At 37.8% G+C, this 24701-nt stretch overlaps 1 protein-coding gene across 8 annotated transcripts in view; it reads left to right on the forward strand.

Moving 5' to 3' along the window:
• Positions 1–24701, forward strand: part of Col5a2 (collagen type V alpha 2 chain) — a 309094-nt gene that overhangs the window by 175442 nt on the left and 108951 nt on the right. Inside the window, exon 1 of one of the 8 annotated variants that reach the window (XM_010636828.3) lies at positions 4135–4558. The exons of the other annotated variants lie outside the window; for them this stretch is intronic. Coding sequence (XP_010635130.1) covers positions 4462–4558 — 97 coding nt within the window. The 5' untranslated portion in view covers positions 4135–4461. Of the gene's footprint in view, positions 1–4134; positions 4559–24701 lie in introns of those variants that run through there. 8 annotated transcript variants of the gene reach the window in all.

Here is a 24701-nt window from a genome sequence, read left to right on the forward strand (position 1 = left end):
TATTCACGTTCATCACTCCTCCTCTCATGGTCTTACAGTCACCTTGTGTTCACTGTTTACTCAACAATATGCATTCGTCAGATAACTACAGGGAATAATTAGCCAACCAATGCCCTTAATATTAGGGAGCTTTCCATATAGTAGGGAAAACAGGTGTTAGAGAGGTCGACACAGACATGTTGGTTAATTCCCCTAAGGAGAAGGATGGTTCTCAGGGAGGCAAAGCTTGAGCCCTGCTGCCTGCATCATTCACTGTTTGGCAGTAGAATTGCCCTCAATTTCTTCTCTTCTTCTAGTTCTTCTTGATCCCTCAAAAATTTTATTTCCAAAGTATAACCTGTATCTCTCCACTTCCATCTGTTTCTAATGCTACTTTCCTAGTCTGAGTCACAACGGTCTCTTATTGAACTGAAAACACTATCTAACTGGTTTCTCCACATTCATATTCAGCTTGTTATAATACCGTTTGCTCATGCCATTCAGGTTTTTATAAAATCAGTAAATTAGAAGTGAATTTTTTTTTCTGTTAAAAGACCCTTTATTGATTTTTTTTATTGCATTTGGGAAAAAAAATGAACTCCTTCCCAAGATTTACAATTTATATCATGCAGCTATAATGGCTTTCCTAGTACTCTTGCACTAATAAAGCTTATTTTTGTCTTTGGTAGTAGGAATAATGGCCCCAAAGATGTTCATGTCCTAATCTCTGAAACCTTCTTTGTCAAAAATCTTGGGTTATCAGGTGGGCCCAAGATTGTCACATGGGTCCTTAAAACAGAATATTTTCAGGCTGTGGTCAAAGATAAAAATGTGACAGCCAAAGTTCTTCCAGGAGACAAGATGTGATTAGTTTTGAAGTGGAGGAAAAGGCCAGGAGACAAGGAATTCAAATGACCTTAGAATTGCGGAAAAAAAAAAAAAAGATTCTCCTTTAAGTTTCTAAGAGACAACAAAGCTCTGCTGACATTTTGGGTTAGCCCAATGATATTCACACCAGATTTCCAACATACAGAAGTAGTGAAATAATGTATTTGTATTGTTTTAAGCCTCAAAGTCAGAAGTAATTTTTATGGCAGCAGTAGAAAACATATAACATTCTGGCCATTCACACATGCTGTTTCCTTTGCTTGGAATGCCATTTCCCCCCAGTTCTCCAGTGATAAATCTTTTTCAAATTTTAGGGCTCTGATTCACCATTACCTTTTTCTTTTTCTTTTTTTGTACAGAACCTTGCTCTTGTCAGGCAGGCGCAGCACCAGAGCTAAATTCCCCAGCCCTCACCATTACCTTTCTAAATGATTTCCTCATGGCTTTATCTGCAACATTCCTCCTGCCTCTAAACTCAGAGAAACTTTAAGCCAGAAGACTGTTTATCTCCTTTGTGACATCTAGTTGTCTGAAATTACCTTGTTTGCACACTTGCTTACTTATTTATTGCTGTTTTTCTACTCCAAATTGTAAAGTTTTTTATATCAGGCATATCCTCAGTGCCTTCACTACACCCTGGCAGATAATAGGCACTCAGTAAGTATTTGTTAAGGGAAGAAATGAATTAGATTAGAGAGGTGGTTGTTTCAGACAATGGACAGAGCCTGAGCAAAATTCTGAGGCAGGAAATTGCTTTATGTGCCTGGGAAAATCTGTTCCTTATAGATGAGACAAGAGGAAAGAAGGAAATTGGAATCATAAGTAGGAATTCCTTATTATTATTTTTAAATATCATGTTATATCTTTTAAGTACTTGGCTTTCAGTTCTGCTTTTTGTTTGTTTGTTTGTCTTAGAAAGGAGAATAATTGAGTGAATAATGGATAACAAAACCAACAAGACTTGGTGACCAACTGGATGTGTGTTTAGGGAAAATGAGGAACTTCCTCTCACATTTCTGTTCTGAGAGATTAGGAGAATTAATTGGCGTAAAGAGAAATGGTAGATAATGGTTCCATTTTGGATTCTAAGTCTGGAGATCTCTTCAGAAGAAGATAGAAGAAGTAGACCTTTTGAAATACAGATCTGCCTGCTCAAAAGGGAAGTCCTGAAGTCATTCACATGTAAATGGAAATAGAGGCCAGGGACCTAATAGTTAATATAGCCCAGCACAGTGGACAAGCAGGAAAACAAGCTGATGGGGAGACAATGGAGAGAGCAAGACCAACTTTCTCGGAGGATGAGCAAAAGAAATGTGACTTGAAGCAGCGGGTGGAGAGGAGCGTGTGGGACCAGGGAAAGTGTGGGAGGAAAGGGGTTCTGTAAGAGGAAGCGGGTGGTCAGAATCTCAGACACTGTGGGGAGGAAAGAGGAAAGAGCTTTGGGTTTGTTAGCAGAGGCTTGTGGTGTCTCTGGCAGTGCAGTAGAAGCACTGGGGGGTAGACTAGATGATGCCTGGGAGGGCAGGAGAGGAAGGGAAAATGAGGACTACAGAAGATGTGAGGTTAAGGGAAACTTTCCTCTCCTGTGCTGAAAGCACAGGGCAAGGTAAGGAGCAGGTTCACAAGCTGCAGAAAGTGGACCAGCAGAGGAGGAGATGTGGAAAGTGGAGGGAGGAGGACACTGGAGGAGTCAGGTCCTGAGATGAAAGGGAGATTAAAGGGAAGGGAGCAGGGGAACATTTGTATTAATAAGCTGATAATAGCTATTTTAACACAGATAGTAAGATGCTTATTTGAATACACATTGAGCAGTGAGTTTGGGTTCTCAGCCCACTCACTACACTGCAGGGAGCATGCCACCCTGGGGCAGTGTGGTGGTGCTGGGCAAGTCACTGCAGTGTGACATGTCTAGGTGACCAGTTATCCTGAGGAGTGCAGGGCGAGAGAGTAAATACAGCTTGGAAAGGTGACTTCTGAATACTTGTCCAGAGATTGAAGCTTCAGAGCTAAAACTCAAAGGATTTTGGATTTCTTCTGTTAAGAAAGTGATAGTAAAGTGATAGTAAAATTTGCCTAATCTCAGTTTAGAACCTTTTCTCTGAACTTCTGTTGGGCTTAATGCATCAGCACATACTTATGTGCTCTGACTTCTTTTTCTTCGTTTCATGTCAATTTCTTTTCTTAGCACTCACATATGTTCTTTAGAAGCAGTGAGTATGCCTTTCATTTCTTCTGTGTCATCCTCCCTCCAGTGCTTAGCCCAGTGCAAGTACCTGGATATTGCTGGATAATTCTGAGTAGTTGACTCACCTGTGAGGTGTGGAACCTCCATTCTGATTCTAGGGGTCTCTGAGAGATTACGTGGAGCACTCTGAAGCCATGAAGACCTTGGTTAGGAGAGTAGGGCACAGAGGTGCATGCTGTTGCTCTGGAAAGGCATGCGCAGGCAGCCGGGCGTGCCCTGACCCTCAACAGCTGGCTTAGGCTTCAGGACACCACCATCTACTTACTTTATGTAGCTCTTGCAATTTGGAACTTAGCTAATAACATACTACTCATTCTAGTGTCACCAAACCCTGCACACTGGTCAGAGCAAAGCCCTTTTTTCTAAGGAGAAAATTGGAGTGCACAGAGATAAAGGACTATGTGTACATGTACAAAATTGGTGAGTAGCAGATCTGGTGTCTGAACCCAGCTCTCTGGCGTACAAATGTAGTGTTCTTCCCATTCCCCCATACTGGCTTCGTAGACTATTTTTGTACACAATAAAGCTCCCTGGGGAATGGGAATCTGTAGATGTGGTCCCTGGACAGGAGTTGTAGAAAGAACTTAATTCCAGGTGTGATGTGTCACAAACCCATTTGTCTAAAATAGTTTCCTCACTCGGATTTTACCTGGCTTATGTGGTAATAGCCCCTCTCCAGAAGAAAGAGACACAGAATCTGAGAAGGGGATAAAAATCCTTTTTAATTTCATCAAAAGAAAGGGTTAAAATGCAGCCCTTTAAAAGTTTAAGGTGGAGAAGTGAGCCGGGAATTACCCAGATGTCAAAAAACCAGCAGAAAAGCCTCTGTTCCCTCCCTAATGTCTTTTTCAGGGCATAGTGGAAATGTTAAAGCTGTGCGTCCGGGGGAAGGGTCAGGGAGTAGAGAATAGGACTCGGTCCCTCTAACAGGCTTTCTTAACAAAATAAAAGAAAAGAGAAATAAAAGTTTGCTGATCTTATTAAGCGCCATCTGGGCTCAAAACATACACGAAGGAGGGAAAGTTCAAGGCAGCGAGAGAGACGCGTGCTCTGATTCGGTTGTTTACCATCAATCAGACCGTTGCTTGGCAGACACTGGATGGTTATGAGCCCGAACAAGCTGAAAGGGGCAGGAAAAGAAGTGGAGGCAGCATTCTTCCTATTTAAAGCTGCATCGCTTGAAAAAAGTTTTCACAGACTGTGCTGGAGCTGGTGCTGAAAAAGGGGGTTTGCTGAGGCTGCCCCGGGCTGGTGCTGAAACAGGAGCCCACAGCCGGCTTCATGGTGCTACAGTAACCTTAGAATCTACTCTTCACTCCCAGGAGGACCCACATGTCTAATATTTAGATATGATGGCAAACTGGGCAGAAGCGAGACCTCTCCTCATTCTTACTGTTTTATTAGGGCAATCTGTCTCAATAAAAGCCCAGGACGAAGGCGAGGATGGTGAGTTCGCTGCCTGCTTTGCTTGTGGTGTTTATTGCACGGTTTGGGAAGTAGGTGGAATGTTTAGCCCCAGGAAGAGCTTGAGAGGAGGCTGTGGTTTGAAGTGTGAGAGGGGGCTGACGGACTTGCACCTGGGAGAGAAGGCTCGTTAGACAATCGGGCTGTTTGCAAATCCGTAGCTTCTCTGTCTGCCCTTGGAAGGATGATGCTACTATTCCCGGGAAAAGCTACGGTCACATCAGTTCTTTCGCCTGAGTGTGAGAGTGGAAAGTGTAAAGAAGAGAGCTTGAAACACAGCACTAAAGACACTTTTAGTTAGAAGAGCTCTGTTCCCTGGGCTGGAGCTTTCGGAGCAAGAAAAAGTCGCTGCAGAAGCTGGGTAGGGTGGAGTCTTTCTTGTACGGAACTTCAGCTGCTTCATAAAATTCTTTGTTTAGAAAAACCTCGGTGGCAACTCTCATAGCTCTGATTTTTCTTTGTGTTTGGCTCCTCAGTTTTTTCTCTTTACAGACTCACCCTTCTTTACCAGTTTCATTTGCCATCTTTAAGCCACTTTTGCTTTCTGAGAGGAAGTCTCCTTTATTTCTTCCTGACAGAGGGGCTGATAGAAGCCAGATTTCTTAAACAGTGCTGTTTTCCCACCCTACTGACTGGATAATCAGGACAGTGGTGTCTCCCAGTTAGATGGGGGAGGCAGGAGATCAGTATGCCTTGTGTATAACTTATTTGGCACAGAAAATTTGTATGGGCATTTCCTTTGGTCACAAGCTTTTAAAAGCAGATACGTTTTGCCTACTTACTGAACTTTTTTCTATGGATTTGCCTATGTTAGGCTTGAGTTATATGGGTAAGCAAAACTACATAGCTGAAAATAAGACAATAAGAAACCAGTTCTGCTGATTATTAAACCTTTACTTTTGTGGGTTGCAATTTCAAACACAGGCAATGCTCTTTCATAATAGGCCCTTACACATTTTCATGCTATTCATATCAAATTCAACTTTGGAAACAGCATATTCATAAACCCATTTGGTACTTTTGCCATGGCCTCTGTGTAGTTTTGCTCTAAAGATGTTTAGAAAATCTTACCTCGAGAACCTAAGTCTAAAAGATTTTGAAGAGTAAAAATAAGAATCTGGAGATTAAATACTCAACAGTCTGTCAGGAGTCCCATAGAGGGAGCACTTCCTAAATTTTGGAAATTTGTGTTACTTTTTATGTTTCACAAAAGGAGACAGTTTATAAAAGGTAAAACCTCTCTGAGTTTCTACATAGTGGAATGAAGAGAAGGTGTTGTTTGGAAGGCTGAAGAAGATAGCTGAATAGAAAGTAGAAGTTAGAAAAGATCAAATGTATGTAGAAGAATTATAATAGGAATAGAGAATCTGATATTATCTTCTCTTCCCTACCCAAATGGCCCACTTTAATTTAAAACTTTCAGTGCAGTTTCCTCATTAATTTATATTAACATTAATAACTTACTTTTATAAAATATAGAGGTCATTGAGTATGTGAGTAAATTAAGGGAATATGTCAAAAGGTGTATATGATAGGCCTTGTGTTAAGATTTTCCTAAAGAAATGTAGTTGTTCTGTAGGTATTTTTGAAAAATAAGTATAGTTACTTTCTTTTTAATTTGCATAAATGTTAACAATATGATGCTTGATACTAGAAAATTCTCCTCTCCCCTCTGTACAATAACTGGAATTCCAAACATCACATTTCATAAAGGGTCACTTCTTGGATATATATTGTAAAGACTGCATACTTCCATTTTATTAATCAACTTAATATATATATGAAAAAATGAAATACATAAATAAAGCAGATATGGCCCTCATTAGAGATAATGCAGAAAATAATTTCCAGTATGTCAGAGCTACATAGCTTATGTTGTATTTATTTACCACGAATATTTTAGTTTAATCTGATATTGTATAGGTACATACAGTACTGTTTTTCCCATGTCACAAGAATAAAAGTGTCAGAATATAGAAACCACATGTGATTTTGAGCTCAAGGAAGAGTAAACTAGTTAACATTTTAAAGAAATATGTAAAGCACATGTGTCAAGAGGTATGAAATTTTATCTACAACTAAATCATATAATGTAGTATCTACTTTATGTACAAATATATTCCCTTGAAATAGAACTGTTATTTTATGTAAGTATATATTTATAAGCTTCTGGGGTTTTGGGATAATTTTTCTGTGGCTTTGGACGAGAAAAGTAAATCATAAGCACAGTGCCTGCCTGATATAAACATATATAATATTATGTATGATAAAAGATAGAAATATGTATGGTAAGATAAAATATATGTATATGATAAGATAAAAGTAAACATTTTAGGCATTTTCAAACAAAATAGTATTACTTTTCCTAAATTTTAAGAACTCTTTTGATTTTTAAAAATTTATAACAAACTGAAAGGAGAAAGTTTGGAAGTTGGGCTAACTAATTAAAACTATTAAATAGCAAAAATCAAAGAGTCAATATGACAAAATTAGCTTTTCAAAAAAATTTTTTAACATGTTTGTGTTTTTGGGAAATGAGTGTATGTGTGGGAGGAGTTGTAAGGTTCTACATTTATTTTTTTGTATGAAAAAATACTAGATTGTTTATAGTAGATCATATATTCCTAAATGAAAGTCTAAGTCTAGGGAGCTATATACATTCTTGTTACTAGAAGTAGGCATATTTGATTTTCTAAAGTAATCCTGATGCAAATCATTGCAATCCACATCAGAGGAGCAATAGAAAGAAGGAGTGTATAGAAATACATTATTCTATGTCCGGGTGTAATAGTAAACCTCCCTGCTTTCAGAAGCTGGGCAGGTAACATGAAGGCAAGCGAGTGTTTGTACACCAACAGGGGAAATGGGCTTGTGGAAAATGGAAGATGCACGTCCACTTTAAGCATTCTAAACTGACATTTTTGAGAGCACTGAATAAGCTGAAAAAACATTGCTTAGTGTCAGATTTGGCTCACAGGCTGTACATTTGCAACACCATGTTGCAGCGCTCTGCTGAGCTCCTGGTGGCAAGACAACTTCTGCTTATCAAGAGGAGAGGGGCTCAAAGTCCTTTCTAGTCTGTGGTCTCCCTTTCTGTAATGTTATGTCTACCACTTGTCCTGTTGTAGAAAAGCAAATATGAAGAAATAGGCTCTTAACATTCAGTAATACTTGGCTGGCATCATTTTAAAAGAAGAATAGAGTAGGAATACATAACTTAATATACTTGGTCATTAATCAGTTGTCTTTAACTAATCACTATTGAAATAGGTACTTTGGATCTTGTAGGACAAGCAGATTTTTCTTTTATAGAGAGTGTTTTAATTTAGATCCAGCTGCATGTAGCACAATCCAGTAGACTATACCAAAAATTTGTAAAACTTTTTTTTTTTTCTGATGTAAAGCAAAGCTTTTAACTAGGTGTAGAGCCATCAAGGGTCAAGCTTTTGTAGGTCTCTACCCTCCTAGGCTATGATCTTTGATATTTTGGTCTTAGATGGCTGCTGGAGCTCTGGCAATTACATGCAATTTCCAGGTATCTGAATAGAGGATGAGAATCAGAAGCCATGAATTTCCCTGCTTTTATGGAGACTTTTGAGGCTTTATAACTATTAAATTTACGTGTAGTCAGCCAGAGTTTAGTCATAGAGTCACACAAAGCTGCAAGGGAGCCTAGGCAGTATAGCCCTTTTGAGTGTTCCTGGCCACATACTCTGCTACATAGGTCCCTGCTGTGAAGGAAGAATGGCTGTTAGGAGGCAACTTTCATCTTGACCATGAGCATATCTGTTGGTTCTTTTAGCAGAACAGATCTTAATTGCTTTAATGGTCAGAGTACAGTGGATAGACTAGATCCACTCTGGTTTTTGTTCATTTCTGAGCAGACTACAAAGCCAAGAACACTGGATGACACTGAAATATTTGGATGCATTTTCTTTGCTTTCTGCTTCTCTCCAGATCAATGTAGATGTACTTACAGTTTTATCCAAACTAGAGCAAAGGACTATTTTGAAGGGTCTCTCTCTACATAACTAGATTGGTAGATTGAGTGAATTCTCTGTACAAGCCAATGCAGTGTATACATTGACCAGAACTTGGGTTATTTGACAAGCAATGTTCAACAGATCAGTGTTGAGCTGCCTAGGTAAAGAATCACCCGGAGGGATCCTGGTGCAGATGTGGGCTTCCTCCTCTCTGGATAACCTGACTGTAGTGTGGGGGTCTGTTTGCTTCTACAACTTGGCAGGTGTCTCTGACTCACACTGGCGACCACTGTACTGCATCTTTGATTCACACTCATTTGTTCTTGGTGTTCACTCCGACTTTGGCAATGTCCTACTATTCTAGTTATTCATTGCACTTAAAAGGATGACTAAAGCTTGTAGGTAAACCATTGTGAATTCACCAGTATTTGTGGAAAAATAACTCCCAGCCCCAATTTCCTTCCTGATGGATTGGATGAATCATTCTGCTGTTCTAACACATTTCTAGCTGAGTATATATTTTTTCATCTTCAGACTTGTCTCTTCCTTCCTGCCCTTTACACTTCCAGCACTGTCACCTGAAGTTCACTGTGTTGACCACTGGAGGCATGAATGTAATGCAGGATGGGAGGCAAAAATAGAAAGAGGAACCTTTGTTTCCAGAGGCCTTGGAAGGGTTTAGAAGATTAGAACCATGATAACCTGTGGTCATAGAGTGAATCTTTTTTAATGACTGTGTACAGTTTGCCCCAGATTGAAGGATAATTCATGCATCAATACTTAGCCCCACATGTCATTCATAAAATATTTGAACATGATTTTTTTTTCTGATTTGTTCTGGGATCAGCACATTGAAAATTGTAGACTTATAATCCTATATGCATATATGATCAAAATATATGGTGAATGTTCATATAAAATTTACTGCGGTAAAAGGCACATTGCCATTCATTCCTCTCAAAATACTTCTCCTCGCTTGAACACACTTATCCCATTGTTCTTGTAACTTTTGGAAGCAGTTCTGCAAGTCGTCTTTCCTGAGTGTCTTTCAAGGTGTGATCATAAATATGGGAACACTGCTGCCAACTGCCATCCAGTGGAAAGGTAGACTCATAAACCACTGTGGTGTGTTCCCACCCACCTTGTTCCCTGAATCCAGCACTGTGCTACTACCAGCTCCTTCCTAAGGTCACCAGGACCATGAAAGGGAAACCTTTTTGAGTCAATCATGGCAGCCATGATAGAACAACTAAGGCCATCAACAAAGAGAACTTTTAGAACTGCCAGAAAGTGGCAAGAATGATGGAATAAGCATGTTCTAAGGGTACATTTGTGCGATTAGGGGCCTTCTGTGGGGGATTACTGGTGATGAATCTTTTGCTTTAATACAGTTTTGAAAGTTAAATATTCACTGTATCTTTCATAGTAATAGAGAGGGAAAGATTCGAATTTTTAATTATGAATCAATTTATGTATAAGTTTGGATGATAAGGTTATATAATACATGTACATCTTAGAGCCAGATAGTAAGTATGTTCTTTCATTTAATATTTTCTATGGTTTCTAGTCATGAGACAGGAAGGTTCACTACAGATATCCCATGAGACATTAGCAATTTCCTGATAAACGTGAAGCCTTTGAACTTTTAAAATAACTATGAATGTCACAGTTTGAGTCAGAATGGAATTATTAGAAATGCATTGATAATTCAGTTTTTCTTTAAATTTATTTCCATTTGAAATTTCATGCATATTTCACTTAAATTTCTTGCAATACTGATGTGCTATTTTATTCAATTTATTATTTATTTATTATTTATTATTTAGTCAATCTACTCTTGGCATTTGCATGGGAAGCAGTCTATCCAATGACAGTGTTGCCTCAAAAGTATGACTGCATTGGGGCTTGAGGGATTTAATCTTATTTCATGGATACATTTAAAACTAAAACCTTCAAAGGAAATCAGGGTGGTTCCATCTTGCAAAGAATATATTCTCAGGGGAATTCCAATAAAACAATACTTTCCTTTTCTACATCTTTTTTTCTACAGTGATAAAAGCCATGTTTACAGCATTAAAAAATTAGTGGAACTTTGTTCCTATAACTTTTTGGTATAATATTCAAACTCAAAAATGTATCCCCCTTTCTTTTTCTTTAAAGTCTAGATCTGGTAAAGACTGTCTTACAGTTTTCTTTTCTTCTCTTTCTGTCCGTTGCATGTCTGAGGCCACCTCATGCTCCCCTACCAACCCTGCCTATTTTACAGTGTCTTTTCTGAAACTGTGCTAGTCATGAGAGTCTCTATTAAAAATCAGAAGCTCATTTTCCACTCTGGCTTGCTCTGGGTTGCATTTGGAATGAGGAGAATTGCATCTCTGCACAGGGATTCACAAGCCAGCTCCCAGGATTACTTGGACCCAGTGGTAGGCGTGAGCATCTTTTCCCAGACTCTGCAGCAAGTCTCTTCTTTTTCCGAAGGCTGTTCATTTACTTCATTCCCTCCACTCCAGGGATAGACTCGTGAAACTGACTTCAGAAAGCAGAAATGAGGGTAGGGTATGGCACATTATTCATACTTACATTTTCCTTTCTTTGGAGCACGTTTCTTTTTTCCCCAGTTTTTCAAATTTAGAAAAAAAAAATGATGGGTTTAACTTGGGAAGAGAGATACAGGTGGAATTTCACTTGATAATTTCTAACTATGAAAACTTTAAACTGTCTTTCATACTCAATATGGTACATTTGTGGCCATCAGCTTTAGTTTTTCCCATTATGGAATTCTGAAAATATGGATGTTCCCATGGCAAACACAGTCTGTTTCTAGAAATTTAATATTTTTATTTATCTTAACAACTCTTAGATGCTTACCAGGCTCAACTATGCTGGTTCGAATGTATTTTTAGGCCTTTCTTTCTCACTCCTTCCAGAGCTTTACATTGAAAAGAAATGACAAGTTGTAATTTAATTCAAAGCATCATGCTGGGGCCAGATTTTTAGCTGGAATTTCTGGTGGGGTGGATTGGGGGATAATGAGAATAACTGGTTACCATGGGAAAAGATAGACTTCAAAAAAGGTCTTAATTTCCTGATCTTTGGCTGTAAACTCCAAGCCTCTGATGTTCAGCAAAGAAGGTCTGTGTTTTCCTCAAGAGGGGAGAAGAGCCTTGGCCATTCCCAAACATGGGAGAGATTTTGATAAAAGAATTTTCCTTTCCACGTGTTTGTACCAAGGGAAGAAAAGACTTGCTGCCAATGAAGGAGAAACACTTGAAAATTCTTTCAGGGAGCTTATGTTTAGTCCTGCAGATGCTACAGTGACTGTCTCTCCGGATGTCTGTAAAAAAATGTCTACTTCTTCCTCCAGCCTTTCCCTACACTTCCCTTTTAATCGAGATCTCTTTTGGGTAGATTAGGCACGTTTGCTTTTTGTGGTTTTTCTTTTTCTCCCTTAAGCATAAGTGTAACTGAACTGAATCTTGTATAGAAAGAGCTCAGAGATATGAGAACTTGAAATCTGTTTGCTTTATTGAAAACACACATGAGCATAGCAGTGACTACAATTTTATTAACTTCTTCACGTAGAGGACAAGGCCAAATTGAACAGAATTAGTTTTAGAAAGTCAAATCTCTGAGTAGACTCCTACTTCTACTGAGTGTGTGTTTGGGTGTATGGAGGAAGGCAAAAGCAAAGGATTCTGATTTATGATATTTTAGTATACTCAGTATGTAAATGAATATGTTTGATAAATTTGCCAAGTGTGCTGCTCTCCTGAGCCACTTTGTTTCCCCACCGTATGCTTCCTGGGTGGAACTTTGCTGAAGTCCTGAGCAGAGGAGCCGGCTTAGTTCCAAGAAGACAGCTTTGAAATGGATGATATTTAAATTTCTTTTAGCAACATATGCTTTCAGACTTCTCTCTGAAGGACAGACATTCAGGGTTCTGAGTTCATCTTTGCCTTCCTAAGGTCTTATTTCGCAGCTGCATCTGGAGGTCACTTTCTCAAATTTGTTTCCCTACAGCCTGACCTTCCATCAGAACTTTTCCTATTTCTGTCTACTTTTCCCTATGCTATAAGTAATTAATGTGCTTTGTGTGCCCTCTGCACTTGTTTCCCTGATTCAATACTATTGCTTTCTTATAATGTGAATTCATCATTATGTGATGACTTGTCTTTTAAGATCTTTTTTCTCAATGTTTTCTGGCTACAAGAATCAACTACTCAGCCATAAAGAATGAGAAATTAGATTAATTCATAGGAAAATGGATACATATTGAGGATATACTCCCAAGGGAAATAAATATTCTGTAAATACCAAATAGTTTCTCTGGTGTGAAAAACTCTAATAGGGCATAAGATCCTAATGAGATAATTGACAATGTGAAATAGGAAGAAAAGGGCTAAAGGTGTAGGGAAAGTGGGAAGGGTAGGGGAAAGGTAATAAGGGAAAAGAAAAAAATATGAGAAAATGAAAAAAATGGAAATAAAATGTTTGTAAAGGGGGAGGGGAGGAGAAGGTAAAGGGAGGGCAGGGACAAGGGGAAAAATGAGAACCAAGACCTGTCATGTAAAGGTACAAGATCCCAATGATGAATGTAACTGTACTGTATACCTAAAATGTACCAATAAACTCAAAAAAAAAAAAAAAAAAACAGACATAATGGCTCTGAGTGGAGACCCTAGGATCCTAGAGGGACTGTAGGACTCACCCATAGGGAGATGAAATTCAGATGTCATAAATGCTCTGTGCTTATCCATACAGGAACAGCACAAACATTACATTCACTTCCATTCTATTCTACTAGAAATGGAATGCTACCTAGTATACTTGAAAAGGGAATTTGTTTCACATATTCCCACCATTTTTGGAAATAACATTCCAGCTCTTTCAGGATAGAATCCTAAAGTTTGCACATCAAATATGCCCCAAAGTGAACTTTCAGGCAAAATTCTAGGGAGGGCCATGCTGCCCAAGGTGACAAATGCTCTGCAACTATTTCAGAATGGCTACTTGTGCACCGCTTCTCCCTTCTCTTCCTGCCTGCAGTGTCTTCCCTTTCCTGCCTTATGTGATTTAAGACAATTAAAGCTGTCTGGTCAAAGCCTTCAGTAGCAAGCTCCAAGTCACAGTTGAGTAAAACCTTGTTCCCGTGAGGCAATCAGCAGGTCTTGGAAGACAGGAGAGAGGGTATGAAGAACACCAACTGTGTGGGAGGAGCGCTTCTTGGAGAACATACAAACAACTCCACTCTCCAGGTAGCTCAGATAAACTTACTGAAACACACCAAGTTGTGAGTCTCCGTGTTAACTTATTATGGCTGAATTGTGAGATGTATTAGTGATGTCAAGGAACTTGGCATCTCTCAATTTTTGTTCTTTGACTCTTCTACTTTGTTATTCTGCATTCCTAAAAGATAGTTATTTTAGAATAAAATAAATAAGGAGTTCCACAATATTCCATATCTATTCTTTCGAGCTAACAGCAACTATACTACCATTAGGCCTAGTCCATGGTAGGATGTAGTCTCAGCAGTGAAATATTTTTTAATTCTGGGAAGTTCCCTGAGTTCTCAACTATAGTCATTTTCCTACATTTAAAGCTATATTTATACTGTTGGAAACTACATTTAGAAGTCTTTTCTATCTTTTTTCAATAAACAGCAAAGCTAGGATCTTTGGATTTTCCCTTTTGAATCCTGATTTTTCCCCTTGTTAAGCTTGTGATCTTAAGCAAGTTACCGATCCTTTTTGAGATTCACTTCCTTCACCTGCATATTAAATTATGAGTAGTATGCTTGGCACCTTATGCACACTGAAGAAATGTGGATATTAAGAGTAATTTTAGGGTACATTCCCTGATTGGGCCATTGTAGATCATTTTTCCCTTTAGAGAAATAACTTTTATAGACCATTCCCAGTTATGAGGTTTAAGAGGAAGAAGGCCAGGGGACAGTGAATCCTAGACAAGTGGGGCAAAACCAGGGAGAAAGTGGAGGAGTCAGAACCTAGAGTTGCAAGCTGTGAAGTGGCAGTAACATGAGTTTGCTTCTCTCATGTTTTCCCCTTGAGCCAAGTCGGTGTTCAACTCTTGATTATTCACGAAACAAGCCAGGAAAAGCACACCAGCAAAAATTCCTGAAGTCTTCCTTTGGGATTGGTGATCGACACAATCTTCTAATTTAGTCATGGTTTCTAATATGAAGATTTTGGTAATTGTTTGCACATCTGACCCCATCAGAGACATTCGAGCAAAGTGGAACTACCCCCAATAAAGAAAACTTCTGTTTACTTCCCTGAGATTTTTACGGATGCCCGGATGGACAGAGGTGAGCTCTGGGGTGGTGTTTCCCTGAAGGATGGGGGGCACCCCTTGAAACAGGCACCCCTTGCGGAGCAGGCTTGAGCTCACTTGGCCTCTGCTCTCTCAACCTGGTAACAGAATCACACACTGACCTGAGGCCGAGCACTGGAATGAGAGCTCGACGCTTTGCTTGCACACTTCTTATAGATACAATGGGCTGGAGCACTCATTCTCTCCGGTACAAATCAGGGACAATGCTTAATATTTTTTAATCTTCTAAGTTCACATTGCAGGCTTTATAATATCTAGGAAATTTATTGTCAGCTCTGAAATCCTCTATAAAGACAGTGTTATCTTTTAGCAGGACTTCCCTGTGCTGCTCAGTTAGCTAGAGGCAAAATGAATTTGTTCCTTGAAGTAAAAAATGATGTCAACAATCTAAAGAAATGTCAGATTATTTGTACAAATGAATGCCTTTTTTTTTTTTTTTTTTTTTTTTTTTTTTTTTCAAACTGTGAGGCCTTGGACTTGAGGAAAGCACAGTGGTCTACTGACATAATGGCCAAAGCACCTCCCAAAGCTCCAGAATAGGAACCAAATAAGAAAAAATAAGAATAGAGGCATTGACTTGAGGATACTCATAGCAGATGTGTGTTTTTTTTTTTAAGGTAACTGCATTGCAGTCTCTCTGCGAGCAGAAATGTAGCTGGCTGGTAGAAGGCTGAATCCACCTTTCCTGTGACTTCCTTGCACCTCTTTTACCAGGAAGGCTGTCTTGGAATCAGAGTCAGGCTCTAAGGGCCTGTTTGTGGCATGGCATCTTTCTCCTGGGTCAGAAGGAGCAAGGAGTTTAAACTGGTGACAAATATCCTCAGCAATGCAAGCCAAGAGTTTAGACAAAGGTCCCATCATCTCTCAGGCCTGTCTACTTTCTGGTATATTTTAAGACTCTCTACTTGTGCAGAGAGAAACATGCAGTTAGAGAGATGAGAGCCTCAACTAAATAGACCGTTGCTTTCTTCCATGAATGAATTGTTGAAATAATTTAAATGGAAAGCTTCTAAATTAAAACTGGACCAGGGCACAGGAAATCTACTTTCTAATTGCAGCTCTGTCAGGGACTAACTTGGTGATTTGGTGGAAGTGACTTAAAATCTCAGCCTCAGTTTCTTCCTTTATAAAATTGGTGATATATTAAAGGGTCGCTTTAAGTTTTTAAAGTCTTTGACCATAGACTGTTTACATGAATTTACTTTGCATAGATTAGGTTGGTGTTATAATATGATGGAGAGTCTCATATGCATTTTGACACTGGGGATATCGTGTATTCCTGTAAATGTAAATTGGGACTTAAAACTTTGATCTGGGTTTATTTTTTCCCTGACAGTGGCTCACTGTCACAACTACAGTTTACAGCTTGATAAGATGGTCTGCTTTTCAGATAATGGCTCTAAAGCAAAAAGTTTCTAGGTAAAAATGAGATGATTGTGAATTTTAAAATTCAAAATAATCTGATAGTAAATTTATAATCTTTAGATTAACTTTGAATTTTCCAATTAGAAAAATAAAGTAAACATATCATGTGTGCACCATTTTAACTATAAGACTAGTTTTTCTCTCAGTGATTTCTCTGGTGGGGTAACAGGGTTTACAGTTCAAGAGCATGCATTGTTTCCCAATAGGTGATGAATTTGTCTTTGTAGTGAGACACTATGTACTTCACTGACAGACTGCTGAATCCACTAAATTTCATCTGTCATAATAGCAATAATAATTTAAGAAGAGGAGGAAGAGGAGAAAGAGAAGAGAGAGGGAAAACTGGTATTATTAAATGGCTATGGGCTTTTAAAAAAAACCTATGGAGATTGTGGCATTGTTGATCCTTTATTTTATATTTTGTCTTAATTTGTTATTTTCCACTTACAGTAACATCTGTATAGTATTTAGTCTGAATGTTTAGAAGATTTGATTTATTCTGCTGGTATTTCTAGAGCAGCACTTTTGGGGTTTCTTGCTTTCCTTTTTCTTAGGGGATTATGAAATTCCATTTCTATGCTTCTTTTTTCATTTATTTCTTTTTTTCATAATACTTACTGAGTCCTGTAAACAAACACTTGTGTTCTCAAATCCTGCTAGAATCTCATCCAAAGACTAAAAATGTATTCATAGCAATTGCACACGCCCAATTGGAGTGAGTGAGATACTCAGATTAAAAGTACGATGAGATTGAAAAAGAAAAGCCACTCCCAAATGCTTATATCCATGTTCATTCTGAGATTCTGGTGGGACAGACCTGCCAGATGGTGGCTTAACGTACTCTGCAATGAGCAAGGTACACTTGGTTGTCTTAAAAGACTCACCAATAATTTACTTCTTTGGGGAATATACATCCCATTCTATCTTCAAAATATGTTATAGAAGTGTTAGTGACATTAGGATTTACCTTAGATGATTCTTTAAAATTTGACTCTTTATGAAAAGAAGTGACGCTCTGACTGAGCTGATTGGTGATTTTTAACTTGTTTTTCACTACAGAGGAGCCTATCCCTGCCGTGCAGCCTGTGGGGGACGTAACTTTTGTTTTTCACTTATTCAAGTACATAAACATGAATTCAGTGCTTACTGTTTACCTGGCACCATTGTACGTGAAATTTCTGTATTTAACACTGGTCTCCAAGGAGCTCATCATCTAGTGGAGGTGAGACACATAAAACAGAGATGATCTTTTGTGCTCCATGCTGTGGTGGATGGGGACAGAGGACAGCAGGCAGCTCTGCAAGGCACCTCTATCACATTCTGCTTGGTGGGTGAAGGGCTGGATGGGAGCTCGGCAATCTCAGCAGCAGGCACGCCAGCCTACAGCCTTTCTGGTGCATTTACTTTCTTGTTTCCTATTTCTTTATTCCACTCTCGCCTTTGTGTTCTTGATTGAGACTGATGTGCATCCCCTCTGCTACTTTTGGGAGTATCTCAGATACCTTTGCTTTTTTTTTCTCCATGCTGTAGCCCTTCTTTTTTATACAGTGAATTTAGTGCTTAATAGGTCCTTTCATTCCATTGGAGTTTCACTTGTACTGTTATCGCCATTGTTATTGGCTCTTACTGGTATTCTATGATTCTCGAGAGTAAAGACTGTCTCTCAAGCCCAGGAAGTCAGATCCAGATCCAATACTGACCATAGAATAGGTACACAATAAATGTTTGTGGCTGACTTTTCAAGCAAAGTTTATTGCTCTTATCTGGAGGGTTCAAAACCACTGCCTTCTGTTAATTATCAAGTTGTTGCCCAATTGCATTACTTGAGCTAGTCTAAGTTATTATATATGTAGCGGCACACTTAAGAGTAGGGAACCGGCTTTTATGCAGCCTAGCTGTACAGAGGCTTTTTGTCTAAAACATCATATAGGATCATACTTCGTTATTAAAGAAGAGGAAGGGAATAAGGGTAGAGAGGATGTGTGTGTAAGCGAGGGGGAGAAGGATGGTTATGGTGAAAATATGTTATATACATGTATGAAAATACCACACTGAAAACCAATATTTCATAAAATTAGTAGGCACTAACAAAACACATCGAAAAAGTTATACTTCAAAGTATTCTGATTGGCTACTAAGTAGGGGCAAAAGTTAATTTTACAGCTTTCTTATTTTATTTTTCAATTAAATGTATTTAAAGTGATATTTAAGGGCTGGGGATTTAACTCAGTGGTTCTGCTGCCTACCTCACAAGTGCAAGGATCCGAGTTCGATCCCCAATACCAAAAAAGAAAAAAAAAATGATATTTAAAACTCTATAGTACATATTAACGGGGTAGCCTACCTATGCTGTTTTAATACATATTTAATTAGATTAAAGACATCTATCTCTTTGAGTATTTATCCCTTCTTTAGGATAAAATAATAATAATTCAAAATAATTTCCCCTGGCTTTTTGAGGCATAGAATGTATGATCACTATCTATAGTCATCCTGCTGTGAACATCACACCAGTTATTTCTATCTCACTACAACTTAGTACATATTGTTTAACTTTTCTCCATCCTTCTCCTTTTTATTTATAGATATTCCAGTCAGGCTTCACCGAACCAAAGATGATTCCCTTCCTATCTCATATTTAAGCAATCTATAGTGAGAAGAACAGATATACGGATAATAACTACGCCACAGCATAACAAATACAATGAAAATCAAAGGCATAAAAAGAGCATCCAACTCATCTGAGAGCACGGTTTAGTTTCCTGCAGGAGTTGGACCCAGAACATTTAAATAGTGGATGTCCAGCAACCTGTAGAAGTGAGACAGAGGGAGGAGTTAGAGAGTCTCATGGAGAGGACTTTGTCAGTGTTACAGATAAAAGCTTGATCAGGGTATTATGAGGCAAAATGTTGGGGGTAAAGGTAGAAAGGTGAGCCTCAAGGAGGAGATCTTTTATTATGTCTTGCCATGCAGTTTCAGGTAAAGAGTGGGGAGGGAGGTTGTGAAAATTCATGTATCAACTATTTTTATTCCGTCAATACTTTTAATGCATTAACTACCATATATTATGGATACTGGGATTCTTTTCAGAGCTAAATATCTTACCCTGTTGCTCTATTTGTTCTAATAACATGTAAAATTATCAGTCATATCTTTTTAATGAGAATGTTGTTTAAATAGACAGTTACTCAAAATGCTCCTGCATCATGAGTTAGTGTTTCTTTCCCAGCTGGGCAATGTGCTGTTCTTTTGGATAAGTCAGCTTTGCCCCTCCATTACTCTTTAACTGACTTTGCAAAAGGTCAGATATTACCAAGTCACAACAAAAAAAGTTTCACTTTTTCCCTGGCAATGAGGTTTTCTGTGATGGTTAGTAGTTTATACTCTGTTGACATTTATGATCAGTTTCCTACCTCAATGGATGATAGCATTAGACTACATGTAAGTAAGACTGTACAACTCACTAAGTGTAGTCACTCAATATGCATACTCTTTTCAATTTATACTTTATTGCTACATGTTTGCAGTACATAATGATTGCATTCATTGCGGGAAGCCGGTGTATGTGCACAACACATCTCAATTCTGTTTTTGCACCCTCTTCCCCTTCCTCCACCCTTCCTCCTTCGATGTCCATGTGCTGAGAAACCCAGTTTACAGATCAGGAAAGGGTAAGGGCTTCAGAGGAAGTCAGACTGTGATACAGAAGTTTTCTAGCTCCTTGTCCAGGGCTTTTTAATTCTGTCTCATAGAAGGAAAGGAAAGGAGATAGATGATTTTAACCACTGAGAAAAGTCCATGCTATCTGAAAAGTGTTTGTGTTGGATGTTATATTCTTAGAGAATTCAGCAAGACCAAACCTATGGCAGGCAGTAATCATGGAAAATATAATTCATATTGTAGAAGTTTAAGTTTTACAAAAGTACTTCATTAGCCCTGGAAGTTGTAAATAAGCATGAAGGGCTGTAGTGAGGAAGAAATAGCCGCACAAATTTTAATTTACCCATCTAAAATTTTTATTTGCAATGAAATCAATGACTTTGTAAGCTGAAATCAACATAATAATGAAAACAAATGCAATCATAGGCTGTGTGACAGGAAAAGAACCAAAAACTTTTGGAAAGGAAAAAAAAAATGCTTGTTTCAGCATTCAGCAAAATATCCTTAATTATTAGATTTCCTACCTGTATAGTGCATTATTATACAATTAAATGTTACAATCATTGGCTGAATACTTATTGAGTGCTTCCTGATCCGTGGAACCTAAATGCTATATTAGATAGCAGAAGTAGAAAAATTAGAAGTGGTTTCAATATGAAAGCTATAACTAGCTATAGATTTCAGTAAAGAGAACTGATGGCTGTATTACTAAGAACATGCATGCACACCAGTTTAAACAAAGACTGACACTTGTACCAAACATTTTCAGTAGGTGGGTCTCTAAAAAAACTGTTTGTTTGCTAAGAAAATATATTTCTTCCTGGCACAATGACATTTTAATCAACCCATCTGTTCATGTTTTCATGAAGGTAGTTACAAATGAGTGAAAAATTTAACCACATGCAGAAATGTTTTACCAGTTTGTATGAATGCTGCCTATTAACACCAAGCAGTCTATCGATAACAAATAGTTTTTCTGATTTTTGTTGACCAAGTGAAGTATTTTGGTGCACTCAATCTATATGTTATTAATAAATTCAGAAGTAGAATACAGTACTCTGAAATTCCTAATCTTGGAAAGTGGCTACAAAGTAGCTATATAAGTGCTGTTATGCTTTAGTTAAAGACCTTGAAGAGGGCAGGTCAATTGGGAGGGAGCTCTTTAGTCCATTGAAAGCACTACCCTTGGAGAGGTTTAGAATAATTATTGCAAAAGCATGTCATTATAAGAGCTAGCAGGGCTCCAGATACTCTGTCTCTCTGTTCATGTTTTAAGATGTACTTTCTTGTTCATACTTGTGATCCTGCCATTGCTGTCTGACATGGGGCTGCACCATGCTAATTGGACTTTCAACTCTTAAAACTGTGCAGTAAACAAACCTCTTTTCTTCATAAAGCTTGCCTGACTCAGGTATTTTGTGATAGTAATGCAAAATGGACTATAACAAGCAGTGAACCAAGAGATGTTAAACTTTTTAGCTATGTCTTCAATCCATTCAGGAAAGAGGAAAGCCAGCTGGAGGTGTTAGGAAGTGACTAAATGTTTCAGAGAGTATGCAGGCAGGAAAATTCAGTGTGGTGAAAGCCATCAGAAGGGTCTGTAGATGAGATCAGTTGTTCCTGTATACCAAAGATCCAATGGAATGATGACAGAGGGAAGCTACTGGATCCAGCCATATAGAGTTTCTTGATATATTTTGGGAAAATGGTTGCCAGTAGAACTAAAGTAAAATTTCCAGAAATTAGATCTCATATACAATGAAATGCACTGGATTTTTAGGACTAATTTTGTCTAATAGTTATTTAGGTAATACACTTGTCTAAAATTCTAGTTAGCCAATTTCTTTAAGTTGTATATTGTTTCTCATCATAAGAACATTTAGATATTAATTAAATGATGAATGTGATCTCTTGGCTTTTGCGCTATGTATACTTTAGTGCTAAGAAATATCTAAAGGCATTGTGCAAAGGTAAAGGAATGTGCCTAGTGGATTCAATAAACATTGCATAACATTCTAGGCTTGATATTTAATCTGCATGTGATAATGACACTTGTTATCATAAAAAGTACAGTCAATACAGTCAATACACTTATTTCAGGTATTACTGTTGGTGATCTTAGTAACTCATCTACCAATTAGTAGTTTACCAAAAACCTTTGACTTTATAATTAAAATTATGCAAATATCTATAATGTTCTAGGTATTGTGCTAGGCTATAGGGGAATACTAAGGTGTAAAGACAGAGCTTCTACCTTCATTAAACTTATAAGGTAGGAAGAGAGAAGAGAGAGAGAGAGAAAGGAAGAGACAGAGAGAAAGAGAGAGAGTTTTAAAAATTTAATTGACACAAAAATATCATCTTCCTTTTGGGTCCAGAACAAATGATACATGTATCACTAATATCAAATTTAAAATAACTTATTATTCCGGTGATTTCATCCATGGTAAAACTATTAAGTTGTTTCTTCAAACCAGGACATACCAGAGGAAATAGGGCATTTTGACCAAACTCTTGGCAAAGTTTTATTTCAAACAAGAATACCACAAAACTTTTAGTTGTACCGAAAAGTTGACCCACACTTTATTTCTTTCATCCAAAGCACATTACATGCCAGTCTCCCTTGTACTGGTATGTGAAAAACACTGAAGTAGACAATAGTGCGGCTTGGGATTCCACGTAGTCTCTTCTGTCCAGACAAGTTTGCGAAGCTGTGCAAATTACCACCTCCTCCAGGGGACAGGAGAATTATATGTTTGTGATTATTGTTGAAGATGTCTTTATTTAGATGTTTGTAGCATGTCCGGTTAATGACTGTTTTAGATTCTTCTGTATCAATGTTTTGTTTTTGCTGTTGTTTTGAGTTAAACTTCCAAAGTATAAGCTTTAATACACTTGAAGAAACATTAAAAAACATGACTTTATGCAATTTTCACTTTTAATCTGGTTTGATAGTTTTAGTGCCGGTCATGTTTTGAACTTGATATATCTGACAAAGTTCATGTAGAGTATTTTATGCAAATCATCTGTCTTGCAGTTGAAAGCAGTTTTATTAAAACTGTACAGAATGTTTAAATACTTGCTTCATAGCCTGAATGCTGTCCATTGTGGAAATGAGTAAAAATGCAGATAGGCAGTTACAACTGTTACATATTCATATTATTATTTGCCAAAGTTATATCTTGCTTTGTTACCAAATATTATTTTTAGCAACCATAGCAACTAATCTTCAACCGTATTTCCACTATTTCATTGCAAATTATTAGAGTAACTATATAGACTATGTGCTTTTTATATTCCTTAGTGTGTGAATTAATGACAGATTTTTGTTGCATAATTTAGAATTTTCAGAAGATAATGTAATTTTGTGTTATGATAATGTATTTTTGTGTTATGGACTTTTTCTTAATAAATATTTAGCACAAAACTGTCATTGAGAGATACAGATATTTCTCAGATATGCAAAATAGTCCTTTTTACATTGAAGCATTATTTGTGATAATATTTTGCCTATATGTCTCTGTCTTATTGTTAAAATCTCTCCAACAGATCAGGATAAAATTACTCTTTTACATTAATTTACGAGGGCAAGATTTTCAGTATACATTATAAAGCTGAACATTTGAAATGTTCAAGTTTTGAAAAGGCTTTATGAAAGGAAAATGTATGGTAAAAGAAGAATTTAATATGGTGGGTTGTTCTCAACTGAAATATGAATTATAATTTTATATGCTTTTATTTTTAAACCCTGTAAGCCTAGGTATAATAGTCATTGTTTCCCTATCAAAGAATATTAAAATTCATTTATCCAATAAATATTTATTTATTGAGTGCACTACAACAGACACCACTAGCGTGTGGATTTTGAAATCCACTCCAGGCTGCGAATGGCAAATTCATGCTCATGTTTTAATCTCTGTAGCCTGTGATGTGTATGGAAGAGAATGAAGTTTGCAGATGACATTAGGGTTGTTTGTCAGCTGACTTAAGTAAAGAGATTAACCTCGATTACCTGCAATAAGGGTCCTTGTAAGATAAAGGAGGCTGCAGAGGTGCAATCAGGAAAGAAGTGAGAACGAAAGCAGACATCAGAGTCAGAAAGAGAGGTGACAACGGCTTACTCCTGCTTTGGAATGTGAAGGGCTCAGGACCCAAAAGAATGCGAGTACACAAAGCCCTGAATTGTCCTCTAGGGTCTCTAGAGAGGCTGCAGCCCTGTGAACACCTTAGTTTTAGCTGATGAAATCCATCTCATGTGTTTGATCTCCAGAAGTACAAGTAGTAATTTTACATTGTTCATAAACCCATGAGTTTGTAGGAATTTGCTACAAGAGCAAAAGGAAATCAATCCAACAGTATCAAAGCGGAGGAGGAAATTGGAAGATAGAACCACAGAGAAGGTGGTGTGAGATGGACAGGCTGGGTGTTCCAAGCTTTAAAGCTGAAATAGAAACACGAGCCAAAGAATATATATGCAGTCTCTAGAAGCTGGGGTAGGTAAGGAAATGAATTCTCTACTAATCTTTCCAGATGGAAGGCGAATTCCTTATGTTTAGCCATGTGAGAGTCATTTTGGACTTCAGACCTCTGGAACCATAAGATTTTTTTTTTAAGCCACTAAGTCTGTAGTAGTTTGTCATTGCATCAGTCAGGCCCTAATACAGAAATTAGACAATAAATAACAAAATGTACGAGTATATATATAT

Source organism: Fukomys damarensis, unplaced genomic scaffold (genome assembly GCF_012274545.1).
Source record: "Fukomys damarensis isolate Sample0158 unplaced genomic scaffold, DMR_v1.0_HiC HiC_scaffold_26, whole genome shotgun sequence".
Lineage (NCBI taxonomy): Eukaryota > Metazoa > Chordata > Mammalia > Rodentia > Bathyergidae > Fukomys > Fukomys damarensis.